We start from the raw sequence: 22,861 nt of genomic DNA, 5'->3' as shown, positions 1-22,861 counted from the left end.
TTCAAATGCTAATTATTCCACCAAGATTTTATGGTGCAACTAACTCTGAAAACAATCACATGGAAACTACCTAGAGAAGAGGACCCACATCCATACTAATCCAACGAGGAGAAGCATTCTAATCTACGGTGATGCGATGGTCTGATGGAATGCTAGGATCAGTAGTCTAATCCCTAGCGGTTCCTTAGGATTTCCTTGGGGTACACCATATTGAGGGTGTTAGGATTCTCAACCTCCTTAACTGCAATCTCACTTCATTCCCCATCATATCGCGAACCAACCTGTGGTTGGATGGTTAGAGGGACAGTGGTATCCCAGCCCACCAGGATTTAAGTCCTGGTGGTCGCATTATTATTCCTGAATTTATTTCAGGATTTCCGGCGATGCGCTTCCAGTGGGAGGAGACGCCCGTCGATGACGAGGCGCCTACGTTGGCTTCGTAAATCTCAAGATGATATGCTGGCTCAGTCTCTCGAAGGTGCTCATAGTGATAGGGTGTGCGTGCGTGCATTTATAGAGATGAATGTATGTGTGTATGTATGAGCGTTTGCGTCTGTACTGTGTTAAAAGAAATCACTTACCTGAAATCCCTATGCCTCACAAAACCTTAAACAATTCTGAATGGCATCCGACCACGCATGATAAAGTTGAAAAAAAGGGTTGACCCTTGGCAAGGCCAACTTCCCTCCTCGAGGCCGAGGCTGATCCTTGCCAACACTCGCCTCACATCAATTTCCTCATGCGATGAGTATGTCCCTTTTATGCGACGGTACTCAAACCCAATTCGACAAAGTTCGATCCCAGTTATTCTGGGAAGGGAATGCCCTCAAACGAACAGAGCGCATTTTCAGCGGACGGGCACCTGACGTTATCTCACCCGCTCGTATAAGGATCGTGATTCCCGTGCCGTTGTCCATGCTGACTTTACAAACAGTCCAGGCTTCGTTATGCATCACACCATGTTAGACTAAGTATATATTAGATATACGTGTTGTAACACAACTTGTATTTGTACGGTTCCCTCTTATAAATATATGACAGCCGTACCCATCAAGGGTATCGAGCATTGTTCCAAACCCTAATACGTCTAACATGGTATCAGACGACGCGTTCGATCCGCGTCACGCTTCCGCCGCCTCTGCTGCCGTCGCGCCGGCCCCCGCCGCCGCGCCGCCTCTCTCCACTCTGGCGATGGAGTCGCCGTTCCTGGCGTCGCCTCCACTTGCCTGGGCCCGATCTACTGCGACGGGATCACAACCTCCTGCGCCACAGCGATCGCCCGCCATGCTGCCGCCGCCTCGGTCGCCTGCTGCGCTTCCGATCGCGGCCACCCCGATCCAGTCGCGGGGCGCGCCTCCACCATCGGCCTCCTACGGCGCCAATGGGCAGCCGGCCTACGGTGGTCCTCCAGCCCCGGCCCCGTACCACGATGCGCCGCTGGCCTCGGGGCCCTATGGCGCTCCCATCCAGGCGCCGTATGGCGGCCCGTACCCGGCGCCCTACCTCGCGCCGTCGGCTGCGTCGTATGCTGCTCCCGCCCCGACGTCCTACGCCGCTGCCCAGATGTACGCCGCTCCTCCTGCGCTCCCGTATGGTGCGCACTCCCCGGCGGCTTATGGCCATCATCAACAACCATCGGCCGATGCACTAATCCCATATAGTGCTGTCCTGCCGCCTGGTCTGCCGCCTGATCTGCCGCTCTCCGCGCCGATGGCCGAACCAGGGCCTTTTCATTTAGCCCATCTAGTGACGGTGAAGCTTTCTGCTGATAACTATCCCCTGTGGCGCGCTCAAGTGTTGCCGCTGATGCGTAGCCACTACCTTGAAGGATATGTTGATGGCTCCCTGCCGTGCCCTTCGGCTATGGTTCCGGTACCCTCGTCCCATGGTGGCTCTGTCATGGTCCCCAACCCTGCTCATCGTCGGTGGACTGCTCAAGATCAAGCCATCCTGGGTGCTATTCAGTCGTCGCTCACTCCATCCGTGGCTGGCATGGTCGTCTTTGCCGCGACGTCGAGGGATGCATGGGCCACGCTCGACTCCAGCTTTTCCTCGCAATCGCTGGCCCGTTCCTCTGCCATTCGTAACCAGCTGGGTGAGGTCAAGAAAAATGACCTCTCCGTCACGGCCTTCTTCAACAAGGTCAAAAGTTTGGCTGATACACTGTCGTCTATTGGGAAGCCTCTTCGTGATGAGGAGTTTACTTCGTTCATTCTCAATGGGCTTGATGAGGACTATGATTCTCTCGTTGAAAACATTAATGGACATGACACACCGATGCCGCCTCGCGATCTCTATGCACGCCTTCTCAACACCGAACAGAGGCTCGCTGCTCGCCGCTCCGTTGGCGTCTACACGGAGGGCCCTTCTGTGAACGCTGCTCTCCGCGGGGGCGCCCGCGGTGCCAAGCAGAAGGCGCCGCCAACCTCAGGCAACCAGCCCCGTCCGCCCGCTCCACCTCCGATGGCTGGCCGCAAGCGGCTCCACTGCGAGGCATGTGGTGGTGGGGTTGAGTGTCAACTCTGCGGCATCGAGGGGCACTTGGCGTCTCGCTGCCATCGTCGCTTTAAACGAGATTTTCTTGGCATTGGGAACAATGGGAAGGGCAATGAGAAGCAAGCTGCTCTCGCTACACCGGATCCCGGGTTCACTCCTTCATACTCGGTGGATCCTGCCTGGTACATGGATACGGGCGCTACGGACCATTTGACGAGTCAGCTTGACAAGCTGGCCACTCGCCAGCCCTACACCGGTCACGATCAGGTCCGCACGGCCAATGGATCAGGTATGCCCATCTCACATGTTGGTCAGGCATCTCTTCTTTCACGTACCACTAAAACCTTGCATCTGCTTGATGTCCTTCGTGTTCCCTCAGTCACACGTAGTTTACTCTCGATTCCTAAGTTAACTCGTGACAACAATGTGTTTGTTGAGTTTCACCCTTTCCATTTTTTTGTTAAGGACCGGGACACGAGGGACGTTCTTCTTAGTGGTCGAGCTCGCGACGGCTTATACGCACTTGATGTGCCACGAGTCTCTCAAGTTTTCAGTGGTGTTCGGGTGTCGTCGTCGCAGTGGCACTCTCGCCTTGGCCACCCCGCTACTCCCATTGTGCGCCATGTGCTTCATCGCCATCATCTTCCTGTTGAGTCGAGTAATAAGGAGTTTCTAGTGTGTGATGCTTGTCAACAAGGCAAGAGTCATCAGTTGCCTTTTTCTGTATCGAGTCGTGTTGTCACGGCTCCTCTTGAGCTTGTGTTTTCAGACGTGTGGGGCTATGCCCAAACTTCTGTTAGTGGTCACAACTATTATGTCAGTTTCATCGATGCTTTCAGTCGCTTTACTTGGATTTATCTTATTAAGCGCAAATCTGATGTGTTTCATGTCTTTATGCAATTTCAAGCACATGTTGAACGATTGCTTAAGCACAAAATTATCCATGTCCAGTCAGACTGGGGGGGTGAGTATCGTAACCTTAACACCTTCTTTCAGAAGCTTGGCATCTCACACCATGTGTCTTGTCCTCATACACATCAGCAGAACGGTGCAGCTGAGCGCAAACACCGTCACATAGTTGAAACTGGCCTGACACTTCTTGCACATGCCTCTGTCCCGTTTTGGTTCTGGAGCGATGCTTTTGTTACTGCCCGTTTTTTGATAAACAGGATTCCCACACGACGCCTTCACATGAAGTCTCCACTCGAAGTGTTGCTTAATGAAACTCCAGATTACTCCCTCCTCAAAGTGTTCGGCTGTGCGTGTTGGCCGCATCTTCGTCCGTACAATAAGCATAAACTTGAGTATCGATCTAAACAATGTGTGTTTCTTGGGTACAGTCCTCTCCACAAAGGTTACAAGTGTCTTCACATCCTGTCAAATCGTGTTTACATTTCTCGTGATGTTGTGTTCGATGAGACTGTCTTCCCGTTTTCCACACTCACATCACCCACCAATACTCCCGTCACTGAGTTGCACTCTTTTCCAGTTTTGCCTGATCAATTTGTGGATGCTGCCTATTCTCCTCTGTTGTTGCCTAACCATGGTGCAGGGACTGGACGAGGCGCTCGACTTGAGCTTCTGGATGATGATATGGCCACAACTGCGCCAGTTGCTGCCACGCCGGATGAGGCGCTCGACGAGGCTGCCCCCGCCACTACCCCGCTTGACCCCGACGTCGATCACGCGTGCATGCCCCATGCACGAGGATCCGACGGGGTGACCAAGTCGCCGGGGCCGGCGGCCTCGCTGTCGCCTGGGCCCGCCGAACCTGCGGAGCTGTCGGCCGGGCTGGCTGGACCCGCGGCGCTCTCCCCTGAGCCGGAGGCCTCGCAGGTCACCGAGTCTTCGTCGCCTGGTCCGTCGACGCCGATCACGCCCGGTCTGTCTTCGCTGACCCTGACCGTGCCACTGGATGCGCCTGCTGACTCGCCCGCCGGTGCGTCCTCCTCGCCGCTGATGGATAGTGGCTCCTCTGGTATGGCAGCTCCAGCGCCACCTCTGGTTCAAACAACGGTATGGCATTGATTATGAAGACACATTCAGTCCTGTTATTAAACCAACTACTATTCGTGTTCTTCTCTCTTTGGCTGTTACTCGCGGATGGTCGCTTCGACAGCTTGATGTTCAGAATGCCTTTCTCCATGGAGTTCTGGAAGAAGAGGTTTATATGTGTCAGCCGCCAGGTTTTGTTGACCCTGCTCAGCCACATCATTTATGTCGTCTTGTCAAAGCTCTCTACGGTTTGAAGCAGGCCCCGCGTGCATGGCATGCCCGTCTTGGCGCTGCTCTTCGTGCGCATGGGTTTGTTCCTTCTACAGCAGACACGTCTCTGTTTATTCTACAGCGACCTGAGGTGACTATGTACATTCTGATATATGTTGATGACATCATCCTTGTCAGTTCGTCTGCTTCTACTACAAACCGGCTTGTGTCCTCTCTTGGTGCTGAGTTTGCTGTTAAGGATCTTGGGAGACTGCATTATTTTCTGGGCCTAGAGGTTCTTCATTCTGATGGTGGCTTGACTCTTACTCAGAAGAAGTACTCTCAGGATCTCCTGCGTCGTGCCGGTATGTTGCAGTGCAAGTCTGCTACGACTCCCATGTCTGCTACAGACAAACTGACAGCTCTTGCTGGTGACTTGCTTGCTCCTGAGGATGCCACAGAGTACCGCAGCATTGTGGGTGGACTGCAGTACTTGCTCATTACTCGACCAGACATATCATTTGCAGTTAACCGTGTGTGCCAGTATCTTCATGCACCACGTGATTCTCACTGGTCAACTGTTAAGCGCATCTTGCGCTATGTTCGTCACACTGGGTCATATGGTCTCCATCTTCAGCCTGCGCGTTCTGGACTGATCTCAGCATTCTCTGATGCCGATTGGGCTGGTTGTCCTGATGATCGGCGATCCAGGGGGGACATGTTGTGTTCTTTGGGCCTAACTTGATCGCCTGGCAAGCTCGCAAGCAAGCTACGGTGTCCCGGAGTAGTACCGAAGCTGAGTACAAAGCTGTTGCTAATGCCACAGCTGAGATCATGTGGGTGCAGTCATTGCTTCGAGAGTTGAAGGTCTCCCCAACTCAGCCGCCTGTTCTTTGGTGTGATAACATCGGTGCAACATACCTTTCGTCCAATCCAGTATTTCATGCCCGAACGAAGCACATCGAAGTTGACTATCATTTTGTGAGGGAACGTGTTGCTCAGAAGCTCCTTCAGATTAAGTTTATTTCTTCGAAGGATCAGCTTGCTGATATTTTCACTAAACCCTTGCCCTTGCCTTCTTTTGAAGGATGTCGTCGCAATCTTAACCTTTTGAGTGTTTCAGGACATAGTTAAGATTGAGGAAGGGTGTTAGACTAAGTATATATTAGATATACGTGTTGTAACACAACTTGTATTTGTACGGTTCTCTCTTATAAATATATGACAGCCGTACCCACCAAGGGTATCGAGCATTGTTCCAAACCCTAATACGTCTAACACACCAGTGGTATACAACATTGTATTGAGTCAGAACAGAACGTGTCAGATTTAATTCGAGGTAGGAGTACAGGGTTCGGGTGAAGCGAAGGAACACAAACAGTGCTCAACTAGTTTAATGACATGACATGCCCGAGCTTTCCTCCCAGACTACCCCCACATCACAATGAATGATCAGCTAATCCACCGCGTCGTGCCAGTGAAATATTAAAAAACCAGTCGCGGGATTTCTTTTCACGGTGATGCAGGAATCCGATGGAGAATATGTGCGGGGTCTCGTACAGTTGGCGATGATGGTTAAGTGATGATCCCTTTTCAACCCTAAACAAACTGAACTAATTACAACTAACTATATTCTGTTTCGAAAAAAAAATACCTAACTATAATCTCACTTTAAAAAAAATTATATTCTAGCTAGGTACTGAATGTGCGTGAGGCTCCTGTACTGGATGCCGGCCGGGATAAACTTTGAATCTGGCTGCTTACGTTGATTTTCCAAAATTTACCTCGACTTTTAACCAGGGGCCATGCTAAATGGAAAATAATTAATTAACATGATTTGATCACTGCTGTTTTTTTAGCATGATTTAATCACTGCTGTTTATTTACATAAAAAAGTACTAATGTTTTGGTTATGTCAAATATGTTTTTAAGGGGACGTAATGGAAGATTCCTGTGCATGGCCCATGTACCTGCTCAACAACTACCAACTCATGGTGCATGATTTTTTTTACATGATAATACGTGTCTCATTAATAAAATAAAGATTCAGTTACAAGACACGTAAACATCGACATTACATGACTGGAAAGATAGAATAATCGTATCCAAAATACTGGCGCCTGTCCCTCTCCTCTAAGGAAAAGGAGACAGATCACCTCTTCACACGAGCTCGACGCGGCTCCATCGCTGGTCAGCAGCTTTACGGACCTCAAAAATAGTATTGTGTTAAAAAACATGTCCCCGGACATGCCATTGAACTCCAGAACTGACACCACCGCACGACTATGACGCCGGAGGAGGAAACCAGAACTGCCAGCCTTCAAACACAAACTCAGCACAAGATGCACCATCTTCCAGCTGTCACTTCGTAGACAACCGTCTGCGCGTACTCCTGGACGACAAAACCTCCCTGCTCCACCATGACGTCAGAGATAACGCCGTAGCAATGGGGACAGAGCAGAAGGAGAGACACACCTGATGGAGCCACCGCCGCCGCCTCGCCGACACCATTCATGAACCCTAATGCCGCCGATCTGAAGGATCGGCAAACACACGATGCCATAAACTCCGAGACGCCGCCATGATGAGCACCGCCAGTGTGGGAGTGGAGTTCAGACAGATTTATTCGTTCGGGCGCCGCTCCCACCATCCCAACGATGCACCACGAGCTACAAATCCAAACCTTAACTACAGAACGGAGAAACGGGGTTGTTGAGGATATAACCATTAGAGTCACCCGCCCAGGAGGGGCCGGGTTACGTCATAATGGTCATCACGCGAAGCCCAGTGCCAAGCTTGAGGATGGCGGATCAATAATGGGCTTAGACCCGGAGGCGGCTTAAGGCCCATAGTGATACCCCGCTGTTATGGCAAGACTTGTAATGTAAGGCAATGGTAGTTAAGAGTCCGAGTCGGATACTGTTATAAGCTGGCCAGGACTCTGAGAGCTGCGGGGCGTCAACCTCTCTATATAAAGGGACGACCCGGCGGCGGTTCAGGAGGAGAGAAAAACAGATCGAGAACCGGACATAGCGATTAAGCTCCCTGGTCATCGAAACCCTAAGCAATACCACCTCAACTGGACGTAGGCTTTTACCTTCACCGTAAGGGGCCGAACCAGTATAACCCTCGTGTTCCTTGTCCCGTTTAACCCACCGTGGGGCAAGCGCACGGTGGATTTGAGTTCTTGAAGGGCAGCTTCGAAGGGCTCAAGGGATACGCTGTGGGCCGGATGACCAAGAGTCGTCGCGGCAAGCTCTACATCGACGATGCAAACTGGGGCCCCGACGCCGGCTCAATTGAGTACGGGTACCGGGTCCCCTTCGGCGAAATTCATGTCTTTATTGGCAAGATTGGTGAGCCGGGCCCTGAGCCGGACCTCTGCACCGATCTCATCGAGACGGCTCAACGTGCACGACCCGCCCGGGCTTTGCCTGCCTTGAAGCGTGCTTTCGTGGGATGCGTCCACGGAGAGCTCTCTGAAGGATCTGGATCTGGTGATGAGACGGCCGCTTGCTCTGACGGCGAGTCATCCACAGAGGAGACCGATTCGTTATATCAGCTTCAAGACGACAGGCTCAGGGGTTGTTCCGATGACGATAGTATTCCGGACCCCTTTGAGCTGCCGAGCCGGGTTGGAATCTTCATGGTTGGCGCACAACCTGTTCAAAACCCCGCCGCCGGGGCAGGAAGCCCTGTGCCCTCGCCGGCTCAGGTGCTGATGGATCTCACAGATAAGATGACGGCCCTGTTAACCGCCACGGTCACACCAGCAGATCAAGCTCAGCATGACACGGAGGTAGCACAGTTAAAGCTGGATCTAGCAAAAGCCAAGGAGGATCTAGCGGCGGAAGGGATCAGGATGGCTGCGGAGAGGGCGGCTCTCGACGCCCAGACTCAGTTGATTCAGGCACAGTCTTTCCGGCTCACGATGGATCAGAACGCGTCCAATGAGGTCATGAGAAGGAGGCATCAAAAGGCCCAATCTCGACTCCCTCCGGTTTACGATCCTCGAAACCTCTTCAACATGCCTGGTGCAGGGCCCAGTAACCCGCCAGAGGTCACGGCGCCCGGGGCTGGAACATCAATTCAGCCCCAAGTGATGGGACCACCTCGGGCGAACGCTGCCCCGCCTCAGTATGTGCCAATACCACCGGGTCATTATGCCAACCCGTTGGAAAAAATGGTCGCCGCGGCAGCGCGACTGGCGGCTCTCCCAATCGATGGCGACTCTCCAACGGCGGTTGAAACCCGCCGGGTCAGAGAACTCCTTCAGACGGCTCTGGCGCAGCAGGAGGCATATTCTTATAGCCGGGACAGGATTCATTCAACCCCTCGTCCAGGCCGGAGCCCGAGTTATAGCAGACACATGGTCTCAGCGACCGGCTCAAGTAACGTCTGACGCAATGACTTGCCTCCTGGCCATGGCCCGGCTTATCCGACGGCTCATAACGGAGCCTTTCATGCGGTAGATCAAGACAGGGCACGACAAGAGGCGGAGCAGGCGCCTCAGTTGATGGCTTACCAGCCACCCCCGGCTTATCCGACGGCTTCTATCGATGCGGGTATACCTACGAGGACTGGGGTGTCCCTTGTCTGGTGCCGGCTCTCCGCAATGAACGTCTGCCCAAGGATTTCAAAGGACCTAGGAAGGTGCCTAATTACACGGCTGATTTACAACCCGGAGCCTAGATCGAGAGTTACGAGATGGCCATGGAGTTGCTGGAGGTTAGTGAAGCAGCAATGGCCAAGTACTTCACCATGATGTTGGATGGAACTGCCCGCACTTGGTTGAAGGGGCTGCCACCAAACTCTATTGGGTCCTGGGCTGAACTGAAAGCCCGGTTCATCCAAAACTTCAAAGATACCTGTAGGCAGTCTATGTCAATTGTGGATTTGACTAACTGTAAGCAGCAGGAGGGTGAGTCTACAACCCATTGGGTTCGCCGGGTCAAGGAGATAATACATTCATCTGATAAGATGGATGCCGGCTCTGCAGTCTTAATGTTAGAGCAGAATTGTCGCTTTGCGCCCCTGAAGATGAAGCTCGGGCGGCTCAAGCGCGATTGCAACGATATGGGTACGCTGATGGCGGCTCTGGTTAAGTACGCCGACTCTGATAGTACCAAGGATCCCGCGTCGGATGATGAAAGGACAGGGAAGGGAAAACGGAATGGCAATGGCAAGGGCCCCCAGCATAACCTGGCGAACCAGGGGGGTAACAAGCGTAAGGCTGATGGCAGTATGGAGTTTGTGGCCAACACAAGTTCACAAGCTAACAACCACCGGCGCAAGGGGAGACCACCTCCCCGCGCCGGCGGGTCAGGCCCGACGCTTGAGCAGTTGTTAAATTAGCCTTGTCCAAGGCATGGCTCTAGGGAAAAGCCGGCCACTCATCTGTGGAAGGACTGCGCAATCATGAAGGCCTTCAAAAATTCCAATACTTTCAATGGCAATAATGGCCCGGGCGGCGGCTCAGGCGCCGGCGGCTTTCATGGCCCGGGCGGCGGTTCAAATTCCAATTCTCAGAATGTTCAAGGGGGCTTTAATCAGCAGTCCGGCCAGGGTCATCAGCAGCAGCAGCAAGGGGGATACCAGACCAATCCAAAGCAGCTCAATGGTGGACAGTATCATGTGTTTACCACCAGTCTGTGCAAGCGAGATCAGAAGCTTCACAAAAGGGCTGTGAATGCTGTTGAGCCGGCGGTTCCACGCTATTTAAGATGGTCTGAGCAGCCTATTGTATGGAGTAGGGAAGACCACCCTCCCCGGGTTGATAATCCGGGTCACCTGGCCCTGGTAGTGGCTCCTCAGGTGGGGGGATATAAGTTCACTAAAGTGCTCATGGACGGAGGCAGCAGCATCAACATCCTCTATTATGAGACCTTCCGTCGTATGGGTTGATTGATAAGAACCTCAGCCAGTCCAATACTGTTTTCCATGGTGTGGTGCCTGGTAAGTCGGCATATCCAGTTGGTAAGATTGAGCTGGAAGTAGCTTTTGGAGATGAGTACAATTACAGGGCGGAAAAATTAACCTTTGAGGTGGTTAAGATAAGAAGTCCGTATCATGCTATATTTGGGCGGCCGGCTTACGCCAAGTTCATGGCACGGCCGTGTTACGTATATTTGCAGCTCAAGATGCCGGGTCACAACGGGACCATTACGGTTCATGGCAGCCGAAAGATAGCCTTGGAGTGTGAGGAAGGTGACGCGGCTTATGCAGAATCTGTTTGTGCAACAGAGGAGTTGAAGTTTTATAAGGACAATGTTGACCCGGCAGATATGACATCTTTGAAAAAGCCGACCACGGAGCATGAGCCGGCAATGAAATTTAAGTCAGCTGATGAGACTAAACTTGTTGACTTCGTTCCAGGTGACTCATCTCAGCAGTTTAGCATCAGTGCCAATCTGGATCCGAAATAGGAAAGCGCGCTCATCGAGTTCATCCGTGAGAACAGGGACATTTTTGCATGGAAACCTTCTGACATGCCAGGTGTACCTAGAGAACTCGCTGAGCACACTCTCAATATTGATCCGAAATTTAAGCCGGTCAGGCAGTTCCTTCGGCGGTTTAATGAGGAGAGGCGGAAAGCCATTGGTGAGGAGGTGGCCCGGCTCTTGGCGGCCGGGTTTATTGTTGAAGTTTTTCATCCAGAATGGTTAGCTAACCCGGTACTCGTGCTAAAAAAGAACTGCACTTGGCGGATGTGTGTGGACTACACGGACTTAAACAACGCTTGTCCGGCTGATCCTTTTGCTCTCCCCCGTATTGATCAAATCATTGATGCTACGGCGGGTTGTGAGCGCTTAAGTTTTTTGGATGCTTATTCTGGATACCATCAGATTAAAATGGCAGTTAAGGACTAGGAGAAGACGGCGTTCATCACTCCCTTTGGAGCCTTCTGTTATGTGTCTATGCCTTTTGGACTCAAGAGTGCGCAGGCGACTTATCAGCGTTGTGTGCAGAATTGTCTTCATAACCAGATTGGGCGCAATGTTCATGCCTATGTGGATGATATCGTGGTTAAGTCCAGGGAGAAGGAGACCCTGGTAGATGATCTTAGAGAAACCTTTGATAATCTCCGGGTTTATAAGATGATGCTTAACCCGGCCAAGTGTGTTTTTGGTGTTCCCGCAGGCAAGCTCTTGGGTTTCCTGGTTTCTAACAGAGGCATTGAAGCTAACCCAGAAAAGATCAAGGCAATCACCTCTCTGGCTAAGCTGGCGTGCATAAACGACGTCCAGCGTCTGGCGGGCCGCATCGCTGCTTTGAGCCGGTTTATAAGCCGTTTGGGGGAAAAGGCCATGCCACTGTACCAGTTGATGAAAAAAACAGATGACTTTGTCTGGAATGATGCTGCTAATACTGCCTTTGAGGATTTGAAGAGACAGCTGGCTGAGCCCCCTGTTCTTGCTGCTCCGGTTGACAAGGAGCCCTTATTACTGTATGTAGCCGCTAACACACGAGCCGTCAGTGTGGCTGTGGTGGTGGAACGCAAGGAAGAGGGTAAGGAGTATCCGGTTCAGCGGCCGGTTTACTACGTCAGTGAAGTACTCATTGAGTCCAAGCAGCGGTATCCACATTGGCAGAAGCTTGTTTATGGCATGTTCATGGCAAGCCGGAAGCTTAAGCATTATTTCCAGGGTCACCCCATCACTGTGGTTAGTTCTGCTCCTTTAGGAGATATCATCCAAAACAGAGAAGCCACAGGAAGAGTGGCTAAGTGGGCTATAGAGCTTGGGCCTCATGGTCTGAAATACGTGCCACGCACTGCTGTCAAATCTCAAGCTTTGGTGGATTTCATCAACGATTGGACAGAGCTGCAGGTGCCTGAAGAGAAGCCGGATAATACATATTGGACTATTCACTTCGACGGGTCTAGGCAATTGGAGGGCTCGGGGGCTGGAGTTGTATTAACTTCCCCTAGAGGTGACAAGTTTCGTTATGTGCTACGGTTGATGTTTCCCTGTACTAACAATGCGGCTGAGTACGAGGCCTTGCTCCATGGTCTTCGGATGGCTAAGGAGATGAGCTGAGCCGGGTAAGGTGCTTTGGCGACTCAGATTTAGTGGCTCAGCAAGTGTCGGGCAAGTGGGATTCCAAGGACCCTCTCATGGCGGCTTATCGCCGCGAAGTTGATGCCATTGCTGGACACTTTCAGGGTTACCAAGTAGAGCATATCGATCGCAGGAAGAACGAGGCGGCTGATGCTTTAAGCCGGCTGGGCTCTCAGAGAAAGCCGGTGGCGCCTAATACTTTTTTGGACATCTTGCATAACCCTTCTGTTAAGTTGCCTACAAAGGAAGACTTGGCTGTCCCTGACCCGGAGGCACAGTTGGTGGCTGCTCTCCACATTACCCCAAACTGGACAGTACCATACTTGGCTTACATGACCCGGGGAGAATTGCCTGAGGATGAAACTTTGGCCAGACAAATAACCCGGCGGTCTAAGTCAATGATAATTATCAATGGTGAGCTACATCGTCGCAGTGTCACTGGAACTTTCCAGCGTTGTGTTTCCCCTGAGGAAGGTCAAGAAATTTTACGTGAGATTCACGAGGGGGATTGTGGCCATCATGCCGGCTCGAAATCCCTTGTGGCCAAGGCTTTTCGTCATGGTTTTTATTGGCTGACGGCTCATGCTGATGCGGAGGACTTGGTCAGTAAATGTGACGGTTGTCAGAGGTTCTCACGACGGGCTCATGTGCCGGCTCAGGAGCTGAGGATGATTCCAATTACTTGGCCATTTGCGGTCTGGGGGCTTGATATGGTTGGACCTTTTAAAAGGTCCAAGGATAAGAAGACCCACCTCTTGGTGGCAGTTGACAAGTTCACAAAGTGGGTTGAGGCAGAGCCAGTTAGCAAGTGTGATGCGGCCACAGCGGTTCAGTTCATGAAAAGGGTGATATTTCGCTTTGGTTTTCCACACAGCATTATAACTGACAATGGTACCAATCTGTCTAAGGGCACCATGGAAGAGTTTTGTCAACGAGAGCATATTCGACTTGATGTTTCATCAGTGGCTCACCCTCAATCCAATGGTCAAGCTGAGAGAGCTAATCAGGAGATTTTGAAGGGCATCAAGCCCCGGCTTTTGGTCCCTTTGCAACGGACGCCGGGTTGTTGGGTGGAGGAGTTACCCTCCGTGTTATGGAGCATCAATACTACTCCTAACAGATCTATGGGTTACACGCCTTTCTTCATGGTTTATGGAGCGGAAGCAGTCCTCCCCAGCGACATCCGTCATGACTCGCCTCGAGTGGCGGCTTATGTTGAGGCGGATAATGAGCGGGCGCGCCAAGATGCTCTTGACTTGTTGGACGAACAGCGTGATGTGGCAGCAGCTCGCTCGGCGATTTACCAACAAGACCTGCGCCGTTATCACAGCCGCCGGGTTAAGTCCCGGGTCTTCCAGGAAGGTGATCTGGTGCTCCGGCTCATCCAAGATCAGACAGATGCACACAAGTTATCCCCGCCTTGGGAAGGGCCCTTTGTGGTCAGCAAGAACTTGCACAACGGGTCATACTACATTATCGATGTTCGGGAGCACAAAGATTCACGCAAGTCGGAGGAAGAGACCCGTCGGCCGTGGAACATAGCTCAGCTTCGGCCTTATTACACTTGAGCCACCGGCTCTCATAATGTACATATTTCTATAGCCATGTATATATAATAAAGCAGGACCTCTGTCCTTTTTTCCTCCAAAGGTAAATGTGTCATTTCCATTACAACATTACATGGTCACTTGGAGGTGGGTCCGGCTTACGATCGTATCCGCATCTGGCCGTTACCAATATGATCACTGGGGGCTTCCTGTTCAAACATAGGTTGTATTCGAACCAAAGAGAACATAGCTGTCGATACCCACTTGATTGGCAAATCGCCGAGCTCATTGGGGAGTTTTTCTTGATCATATTTGAATCATAGCTCAACCCCCTTTGAGAACCGACGTGGATCGTATTCGAATCGGCGTCGTTAAACAACTCTCAAGGTCATTTGGGGGCTTCCTGTTCAAACATGGGTCGTATTCGAACCAAAGAGAACATAGATGTCGGTACCCTCTTGATCGGCAACGCCACAGCCACTGGGGGCTATATGATTGCATTCGAATCTTAGCTTAACCCCTTTGGAACGGTTCTCTGGTCGTATTCGAACCGGAAGCCCCTAAGTTTTGATCTTCTGATTTGCAACAAGTTCTTCTGGTCATATCAACAGTGTGCAAGGGCAGTTCTTGCTCCGCCGGCTTAACTTCGATTAACAATGTTGCTAGCACACAATAAAGCATTATCAATGCTGGTGAACCGGAGTTGAGTTCTCAACCTCATTATTTGGGTTACATAAACCGGACATATACTTGCAAAGTTTGCAGGTAGGATATTGTGGTTATCCTGAAGATATGGTTGAGAGCCGGAGCACCAGATATGGTTGAGAGCCGGAGCCGGTCTTTTATGACCTTGGTTATGTTCCGGGTTAAGTGTAAGATATGTGACTCTCCATGCGGTAAGCCGCCTAGAGACTTGTGATTTATTTTTCTATGCAGAACAATTGAAGACAGTTCTTCAAACTTAAGGAAAATAAATGATCAATTATAACCCGGAGGAATATGAAGAAGCAGCCTAAATGGAGTTAAGCATTCAACACGTGCACGATGGCACGACAAAATTAAGTGTTTGTCCTACTCTATTACAAGACTCCCCGAGTCCAAAAGGTGAGGCATTGTTTTAAGGTGTAGCCATGAGCCGCCTAAAAATCAAGGTGCTTGTTGGGTCGAAGCTTCCGGCTCATCCCTCTCCGCTCCTCCGGCTGATTCCATGACCTGGAAGGTTGATGATTTCCAGTCAATGCCGCTCAAAGCTTCAAACTGAGCCTCGTCATCAATTAACCCGGCCGGGTCAACTTCTGGGGCGAAGGTATGCTTACAAGTCGGAGGGATCAAGCTGATTGCTTCATAGCGTGGAGTGGGGATCCTCTGATTCTCCGCGTCATAGCCCGGCTGATACTTGGTAAGGTCGGTGTCATTCCCAATCAGGGTGGCCACCGGGCGCACGCTCTTTACACAGGCAGCGAAATCTTTCTGGTCAAAGGGGGTGCCATCTTCCTTCAGGCTGGGGTATCCAAGAGCGATGTCGGCCGGGTCTAGCTCCGGGAGAAAAGCCTTGGCCCGGCTCAAAGCAGCTATAGCTCCGGCTCTTGCAGAGGCCCGTCTTAGCTCTTGGAAGCGCTGAGGAAGAACGGCAAGCCGCCTGAGTACGTCCGCCAGGTGAGTCAGAACCTCATTGGACAGAGCCACAACGGCTAACGCACGCTGTGACCCGGAGTAGAGTTGCTCCACCAAGGTGTAAACAGCCTTCAACTTGGTCAGAACAATCTGTGACACATAAGACATAAGGTTGGAGCTTCTGGGACCTGTATAACAAGGTCAGGTGAGCTGATGGCAATTGTGGGACTTATAAGACATAAAGAATGTAAACTTGTGAAAAGCTTGCAGAATGACTTACCGAAGATTGCGGCGACCATCTGTGACACATGGCGCTTTAAGCCGGAGTCTTCGGCGGTTCTCTCAGTCAGAGCAGCCTCCGCTTGTTCGGCCCGGCTGAGCAAAGCAGTTTTCTCCTCGGCCCAAGTCTTTCTTTCTGTTTCAAATTTTTTCTTCAGCTTTTCTTGTGCAGCAACACTGAACTCAAATTTGGCGTTGGCCTTCCGGGTCTCAGTTTCCCGAGTCTTCAGGCGGTTCTTCAGCTCAGCGATTTCAGATTCAAATTTCTTGCAGGCAGCCTGTACAAATTCCGGGTTACAGTGTGAGTGATTATTATGCAACATTGAAGTCCCAAGCACTTTGCAAGCAAAGACACTTGGCACTTGGGGGCTAATGTATGCTGAAAGATTCTATTTACAATTGCCGGTTCATGAAGGTAAGCCGGAAATTAAGTCTACAACATATTCTATCATAAGTAATAGACTTGGGGGCTAGCATGGTAAGGATGACTATGGAGTAAGCAAGAGAGTTGTACCTCCAATTTTTGCTGTATCTGCTTCACCATATCAATCTCTAGGTCCCGGCTATTGTGCACTTGACCAATGTAACCAGAAACAATGTCTCCAATGCTCAAGTTAGCATAGTCAGTGATCTCCAGTCTAGCCTTGCGGCGCTCCAGCAGTTCTTCTTTGGCAGAGCATCTGGCCAGCACAGTGGGTCTTCCCGGCTCAACATATTCAGTCCGGGTAATCACCACATCCGGGTCATCGGCCGGTTGAGCTGAGCTGGGAATCTCCGGGTTGACAGAACCCGCCATGATTTGTTCTTCAGTTGAGGCGGCGGTTTCCGGAGCTGGTGCAGATGGCGGCTCAGAGGCAGAGGCATTGGGTTCAGTTAAGTCCGGCTCTTCGACCGGCTTATTTTTCTTGGCCCTCTTGCTGAGCTTGGCTTGGGCACTAAAAGTCAAAAGGTTAGTACAAAAAACATAAGTAAGATAAGCACAAAATGAGGTGATTATCATTACCCGGGTGCGGTCTTGAAAGCCGGCAAGTTGGATTGCATGGAGTCACCGGATGAAGGTGAAGTTTCCTGATAGTTTGAATCAGACGAATTGAGTGGTTGACGAGTGACGCCCGCTAAAGGATGAAAAGGGTATAAGTTGGAGATAACCTCGGTCCGGCGCTTTCTTGATGCTTCGGGTAAGCCGGAGGAGAGGTCTGCATCCTTGCTGGCCCGGGTTTGCCTCCGGCTCTTATGAATCTGTTGCTTCAAAAGAAATTGAGGATCTTGATAAGCTAAAGGATGCGAAAATCTTACTTTCCGGGTTACTCTTCGGACTTTCAGCCTTCGTGAGGGGTCCGAGTCGGAGGAAAGTATAGTTACCTCTTCAATCACCGGGTTACTCGCTCCGATATCATCCTGCTGATAATTAGTGTCAATAAGGTGGTTAAAAACAGATGAAAAACAAAAGAAGAGCCTAAAGAATCAAGAACTACCTCTGACTCGGAGCTATCATCCAATTGAAGCAGCTCTGAGGCGCTAGGCTTACTTCCCTTCTTGCGGGGAGCGGCTCTCCTGGCGGCTTTCTTAGCCTTCCTGGCTTTTTTAGAAGCCTCATGGTCATACTTGACCTTCCAGAACTTGTCATTAGCCTGGAAAAATGCAATAAAGGTTTCCTTGAGGTTAAAACGAAAACTGTTAAAATGGAAAGTCAAGTGCTCAGATTGGTAGCTTACCGCCGGAGCCGGGTTAGCCTGGCAGAAGGGGCTTAAGCCGGTCCTCCCGCAGTCCGCTAAGCTCTCGTTCAAGAGGGACTTGGTCATGTCGTCCACGACGTCCTCAGGTAGATCGTTGGGGCTATGCCGCAGAGGATCATCCTTCCGGCCCGTGTAATCACACATTAAGCCGGGGCGGCGGCTCAAGGGAATCACCCGCCAAGAAATCCAAACCCGGACCAGATCAACGCCGTTAAGGCCGTTTCCCAGAAGAGCCTTAATCTTGTTGATGGTGGGGATCAGTGGTTGACGCTCGGCTTGAGATAGTTTGTCTGGCAGGGGGTGAGTTGGCTCCAGACGCAGGGCACGAAAGCCGGGCAGAGGGTTCTCATCAGCCGGAGAAGTATCTTGGCAGTAGAACCATGTCTGGTTCCAGTCCTTTGGGTGGCTTGGCGGCTCAGCATAAGGAAAGAGGCAATCTCTCCGTCGTTGAATGGAGATTCCGCCAAGTTCCAAGGTAGGCCCATTGGCGCACTCATTCTGGCGGTTTAAGTAAAATAACTCCCTAAAGAGTAGCAGACTGGGTTCCTCTCCAAGGTATACCTCACAAAACACTTGAAAGTTACAAATGTTCGACACGGAATTGGGTCAAATGTCTTGAGGTCGCAGATCGAAGAAGTTCAGAACGTCTCTGAAGAATTTTGAGCCGGGCGGAGCAAAGCCCCGGCTCATGTGATCAGCAAATATCACAACTTCTCCATCTCTTGGTTGAGGTCTTTCTTCGGACGGGTCAGGGGCACGATAAGACATGACCTCCTTCTTAGGCAGATAACCCGTCTTCACGAAATCAGCTAAGGTATCATCAGTAACATTGGATCTCATCCAGTTGCACGTAATGGGTGCCTTGGGAGCTTTGGGCGGCATTGTGAAAGACGAAAGCCTATGACAAAGGGAAATGTCCGGTTCAAATATAAGCCGGAGGAAGATTACAGTTCAGTATTCAAGATGGCGACTTATGAAGGGGCCTAATGACATATGGCTAATTGTGTCGGGTTAGCTAAGCCGCTGCGGGCATCATGAGTCATTCAAGTTATTTAAAACTCTATCATAAATGAGCCGGAAATTTCACGGCGCTTGGCCTCTTTTAAGCCGGAGATATGAGCCGCCATAGCTAACATATGCAATTTTTGACTAAGTGTGGCACAAACAAGTTTCACATATCGCAGTAATTATTTTGGATCAAATAATCGTCCAGAAAGAAAAAAATTCTAGACCTAGAAAGCTGACACAGAGAAGTTCATGAGCTCTAAGAAGATATCTTTGCAAGTAAAGGGGACATGCTATTGTTGAAAATGGGTGCGAGACCACAGCCGCACGAGCTCTATATGGTTTCTGGATCCAAGGGGGCCGTGTAGGAAGGACTGTGAAGAAATGGCGACGAACTGTGAAGAAATGGCGACGAACTGTGAAGAAATGGCGACGAACTGTGAAGAACAGAGGACGAACTACGGAACCCTAATGCGAATCTACTGTAGGGAGGTGCAAGGACTTACTAGCGCTGATGAGATGCGGAGGTCGCCGCTGTTTCTCTGGATCAGTTCAGGGTGATGCAGCGGCCAAGGTTGAGGAAGACCGGGGGCGCGGCGGCGGCGGCGGAGCTCGAGCTTTCGGGCGACAGAGGAGGAAGACGATGGGAGAGAGGAGTGAATGAAGGCTTATGGGCCGGGCCTATTTATAAGGGTGACTGATAAGTGGGCGCGAGAAACGAGGAGGCCAAGACGTGATTATCTCGCCACAAAAACGCCTCGATTTTTGGGATGGTCATTAAAGATAAGATCCGTTGCGATATGACAGAATAAAAAATAAATTTAATGGAAGATGACGTCACGGCGGGTTACCAAGAACAGAAGATGACGTCACGGCGGGTTATAACTTTCGCACAAGCAGAAGCCGGAAGATTTTCTTTCAGAAGGATTGAAGATTGACATGAACCGGTTCAAATCAATCTGGGGCCTAATGTTGTGGATATAACCATTAAATTCACCCGCCCAGGAGGGGCCGGGTTACGTCATAATGGTCATCACGCGAAGCCCAGTGCCAAGCTTGAGGATGGCGGATCAATAATGGGCTTAGACCCGGAGGCGGCTTAAGGCCCGTAGTGATAACCCGCCGTTATGGCAAGACTTGTAATGTAAGGCAAGGGTAATTAAGAGTCCGAGCCGGATACTGTTATAAGCCGGCCAGGACTCTGAGAGCTGCGGGGCGTCAACCTCTCTATATAAAGGGACGACCCGGCGGCGGTTCAGGAGGAGAGAAAAACAGATCGAGAACCGGGCATAGCGATTAAGCTCCCTGGTCATCGAAACCCTAAGCAATACCACCTCAACTGGACGTAGGCTTTTACCTTCACCGTAAGGGGCCGAACCAGTATAACCCTCGTGTTCCTTGTCCCGTTTAACCCCTTTAAACTTCCTAGCGGCGATGGCTCCACGTTTAAGTCCTAACACGAGGACATCTGCCGTGACAATTCCACGACAGGGGTCCCCCTCCCTCCTGCTGCCGAAGCAGCAGCCGGAGGGTGAGGGGGCCAACATCCTGACCGGTGGAGATCGGTGGAAGAAGATCCGCCTCCCTAGTCGCCTGGTTGTGGCGGCGGCTAGGTGCACGATTTGTTTGGAGGAGTTCCAAGTACGAACAGCCGGCATAGCAGACATGGGCCATGCTGTGATATACGCCAACCTTATACGCAACAGGATGGTGGTTTCTAAAGCGAGAATACAAGGAGTAATAAAGGCGTGGTGGGAATCCAAAGGGAAACAAACGAGGGTGATACCAAGACCCGAGAGAGTCGTCCTCCAAAACGACTATTTGCTTAAACGAAATACTACATGGTCCGTTCGTCGGGAGGATGTTTGTGTGTCCCTAAAGCGCAAGGGGCGCTAGGGGTCTTTATTTCCAAACATCTGATTACCATGTGGGCTTGGAAAACTTCCTAAAATAGCTCTTGCCTTTGGGCTCCAATTCTAAAGGATGAATAGTTCCCCGACTCCGAGTAGGGCGTTTTGGTGCCCAGACTCATCTACAGCCGGTTAGAAAAAAAATCGTAAAACATTCAAAACAAATTCAAAAAATTCCAAATAAAATTTGTGTGGTAGACAATTTGATGCGTGAGGCCCGCTTCAAATTTCAAATCATTTGGACATATGAGCAGCTCTTAGCAAAAAGGACATTTCGGGCCAAAATAGTACATGAACAGTAAACATTTTTACAGATCCCCAATTTGTCTTTTTGCTGAGAGCTGCTCATATGCCCAAATGACTTGAAATTTGGAGCGGGCCTCACGCATCAAATTGTCTACCGCACAAATTTTATTTGTAATTTTTTAAATTTTTCTAGAATTTGTTTTGATTTTTTTCGTCGGCGCGGGTGCAGATGAGCTCGGGTGCAGAAATGGATTTTTGCCCGACTCCTTTTTTTATTCACATAAGAGAGGAGCTCAGATATGAAACATGATAGAAAATGCAAATATATCTTTTGTTAGGGGGTTAGTTCTATGGTCGGAAATGAGAGAGACATCAGGCGGCACTCTACACCAAATACCATGAGCTCTTGTGTTAGCCGCCCGCCCGGATATCTTCGAGCAAGAGGCTCTAACGAGCTAGACAAGGTTTTCTTCGATCTGGAAATGTCCGGTAGTTCCTTGGTCAAATCCTTATATAATCGTCTAGTCGATGTCCACCCCATTCAACATACCAAATAATTGCTGGTGATGCCAGTTCCGTTAAAAATCACATCTTTCGGTGGCAAGATAGTCGAGATAGGCTTACGTCTCCAGAAACACCATGGTCTTAAGAACAGAACTTGTGCGCTTTGTCAGGAACCGTAAGATGCTAACCACATTTTATTCTAATGCGCCGGCCAAGTTTCTCTGGAATTGTATCAGGGAGAGCTTCGGGTGCTCTTTGAAACCATTCTGACTTTGAAGAAGCCATCCATCTGCTCATGGGGTTATTCGGGCAATAATTTATAATCTCTTGAAGGGTGTTCGCAACCCTTTCTGGCATTTATGAAGTAGTCAATAGGGTATGTACAATGGTGGCATATGGATACAGATGCCCCATGACAAAAAATAGCTTCATGCATCTATATTGATTTTTTCTTCTCCCAATGCAAACTACTACAAGTGGCCATTATCAAATAATAGAAAGTAGACTCCCACTACACATGCATCCCTACCTCCACGTCAACTTTTTCAGCTTTATGCACCGGACTATACTTTTTTCTCCCAAGCACCCGGCTCCTGCCGAGGATCCCGCAACACCATACGAACCTACTTTTTCTGATATCCGATCATACATGGCCTCCGGGGCATCTCCTAGGGCTATGCATTGGCCATGCCCTAACAAGCTTGCTGTCGAAGGTTTTATTCCTCGTCATACCGCTGACTACATCTTCAAATGGTCCATCTTTTTTTAGCTGTGACTACATCTAAGAAGAGGAAGGACACGGAGGTGGCACAAGCGACGCCCAAAGAACTATACCATCCATGCCAACAATAAACAAATTTATAGTGCATCGTATGCCATATTTATCTGTGATTGTGCTTACGTAGTTCAGGGCTTTATTAATGGACCCTCTTATCTGACGAACATTCACCAGGAAGTCGCATTTGTGAACATTTTCATTGCATTTTTAGTTGTGTGTGGGATGACCATTTCTTTAGAGTGACCTGGCATTTTCTGGCATAAACCGTCATCCCACATATAACTAAAAATGCCATCAAAACCGTTCGAAATGCCACTTGTTCCTGGCGAACATTCGCCAGCTACCATTTCTGTTATTAATTTGAAAAGTCAGACGCTTGTTGTGCTCATGGGTTTTCAACTCCAAAACCTTTTGAAGTTTGTTTAGCTTGGGCATGTTTTGTCTTTTGCAGTTTCTCACCCGATAGAGATTCGGAGACGCG

General features: G+C 50.3%; 1 protein-coding gene across 1 annotated transcript; it reads left to right on the top strand.

Moving 5' to 3' along the window:
• The first annotated feature begins 1,092 nt into the window (after nucleotides 1–1,092).
• LOC141023226 (uncharacterized) lies at nucleotides 1,093–5,446 on the top strand. The gene is made up of 3 exons (XM_073499573.1): nucleotides 1,093–2,785; nucleotides 4,049–4,512; nucleotides 4,844–5,446. Exons 1-3 carry the CDS (start codon nucleotides 1,093–1,095, stop codon nucleotides 5,444–5,446), a joined length of 2,760 nt encoding a protein of 919 aa, XP_073355674.1.
• Nucleotides 5,447–22,861: the final 17,415 nt, after the last annotated feature.

The sequence above is a fragment of the Aegilops tauschii genome, chromosome 5 (assembly GCF_002575655.3).
Source record: "Aegilops tauschii subsp. strangulata cultivar AL8/78 chromosome 5, Aet v6.0, whole genome shotgun sequence".
Taxonomy (NCBI): domain Eukaryota; kingdom Viridiplantae; phylum Streptophyta; class Magnoliopsida; order Poales; family Poaceae; genus Aegilops; species Aegilops tauschii.
Note: the sequence above shows the minus strand (reverse complement) of the source record. Positions and strands in the feature narration are given on the sequence as shown.